Source organism: Mya arenaria, chromosome 12 (genome assembly GCF_026914265.1).
Source record: "Mya arenaria isolate MELC-2E11 chromosome 12, ASM2691426v1".
Lineage (NCBI taxonomy): Eukaryota > Metazoa > Mollusca > Bivalvia > Myida > Myidae > Mya > Mya arenaria.
The window spans coordinates 62,100,424-62,102,142 of record NC_069133.1 but is presented as its reverse complement, the minus strand read 5'-3'; the positions used below and the strand labels follow the sequence as shown (position 1 = coordinate 62,102,142).

Here is a 1,719-nt window from a genome sequence, read left to right as displayed (position 1 = left end):
TGCATTAAACATTGATATATATTTTGTTAAAATTGCGTTGATCTCTACCATTCAAACGTAATATCATATATTTTAAAACATTTTCCATTATAGCTTTAGTCACGGCCGTCTACATTACTCTCAAGAGACGCGTTATAACAAACGACATATAATTATTTTTTTTAGTTTTTTCTGACCACATATACGTTCTTTTTACGTTTCCATTGATATGAATAACTATTTACCGAATGTGTTGTAGTGAAAACAATAGTTTTCTTAGTAAGCTTAGGTTTAAAATAGTCTTAAAACCCCAGGCTCGTTAGAAGACACCTCAAATGAATGGTATTTCGAAATGTTCTTCAATGGTTTGAAAATGCCTTTGAAGAAGGTGCTCCAGTCATAGAACGACACTTGTTTGCTGTTGCCATCAACAATATGTGGAATGTTGTGGCCATTACGGGATGACATGGCTTCTGTGGAAGCCACCTCCTGTACTGAAGAAAAGCATTACATGATGAATGAATTTCAGACAGAAACGATCCAATATGACATATTATATTGTCACCTTAGTGCAAGAACTCAATATCTGCTTCAATTTCTATATGCAGTTATCGTCTTATTTCACTATTGTGATTATACTGAGCAGTACCCTTGCACTATGTAATGCCTACATGAAGTATATAACATCAGTGAATTTATTAATTACCTATTATATCTGAATATACATGATAATAAATGAACTTATTTTATATAATAATCAATTTAATATAACATTAGTCATATATGATTATTTTCAATCTTAACTATAAAAAAAATCCCATTTTCTTCATGCCACTTCTTATTAGTTTATAACTGTATTAAAAAGAAGGAAATTAATCAATCTTGAAACATGTGTAAGTAATTTATGTCTATAATTGTTTTAAAATATTTGTGTGGTAAAAATCTAACTCCCTGAATACCTCAACTGTCTCTGCATCCATGTGTCTCATTCTGTTTTTCCAAACTCCAAAATGCCAGTCGCATGAAAATTTGGTGTGGCCGGCTAGCATCAGTGAGTATTGGATTGTCTTATGCCCTCCTGGAATAGAATATTTAATTGTTAATAAGATCTCTTTATTTCAAATTAAACTCTGAAATATATATGCTGTTTATTTTTTAAGTACAACAAATCAAAAGCTTTTAAAGCTACACACCTGTTTCACTCATCTAAAGAGTTACTGAAAACCTTGTGAGATATTTAAAAAGCAATTACATAATTTAGTTTACATCATGAAACATATTTTTTTCCACTAAAACACAACAACTCTCACCTGTCAATGTTCTCCACACAGCATAACCAAGAACGGCATTATTTTTGTTGTCCTTGGCAATTGTCAAAGTGGAACTGAGCATGTGCCTCACCCAGGCAAAAAACCTGTTTCTCTGAAAAATATTTATCCTTCTTATCACTATTCTTAATCATCACCATCATCAGCAACAGAAGCAAAAATTTAACAGCACCAGTATTTAACATTAATACAACAAAACATTTAAAACATTTCTCATAACTAACATATACCAAATAAATGTTCAGATACACATCCAATTCCAGATTGTGAGATGTGCATGATGGCTATTGACCAATGGAAATGTTACATTCTTAATCAGTTTGTTTTAATGAAGTAAAACATTTATTGCTAAGAAGTGCCCCTTCAATTCTCAATTATTAACATTTGACATCAGGACATCTTATAATGACAC

At 31.2% G+C, this 1,719-nt stretch overlaps 1 protein-coding gene across 1 annotated transcript; it reads right to left on the bottom strand.

Moving 5' to 3' along the window:
* Positions 1-270: 270 nt before the first annotated feature.
* Positions 271-1,383, bottom strand: LOC128210867 (uncharacterized). Its single transcript, XM_052915221.1, has 3 exons — positions 1,290-1,383; positions 939-1,057; positions 271-468 (listed from the first exon to the last, which is right to left on the bottom strand). Exons 1-3 carry the CDS (start codon positions 1,369-1,371, stop codon positions 271-273), a joined length of 399 nt encoding a protein of 132 aa, XP_052771181.1. The 5' UTR covers positions 1,372-1,383.
* Positions 1,384-1,719: the final 336 nt, after the last annotated feature.

Bases quoted from the DNA above. Each gene is read 5' to 3' on its own strand.
- LOC128210867 (XM_052915221.1), bottom strand. From the start codon at position 1,371: ATGCTCAGTTCCACTTTGACAATTGCCAAGGACAACAAAAATAATGCC. The intron at 1,058-1,289 runs GTGAGAGTTGTT...ATTCTATTCCAG, and splicing joins TGTGTGGAGAACATTGACAG to GAGGGCATAAGACAATCCAA. The intron at 469-938 runs GTATTCAGGGAG...TCTTCAGTACAG, and splicing joins TGGATGCAGAGACAGTTGAG to GAGGTGGCTTCCACAGAAGC.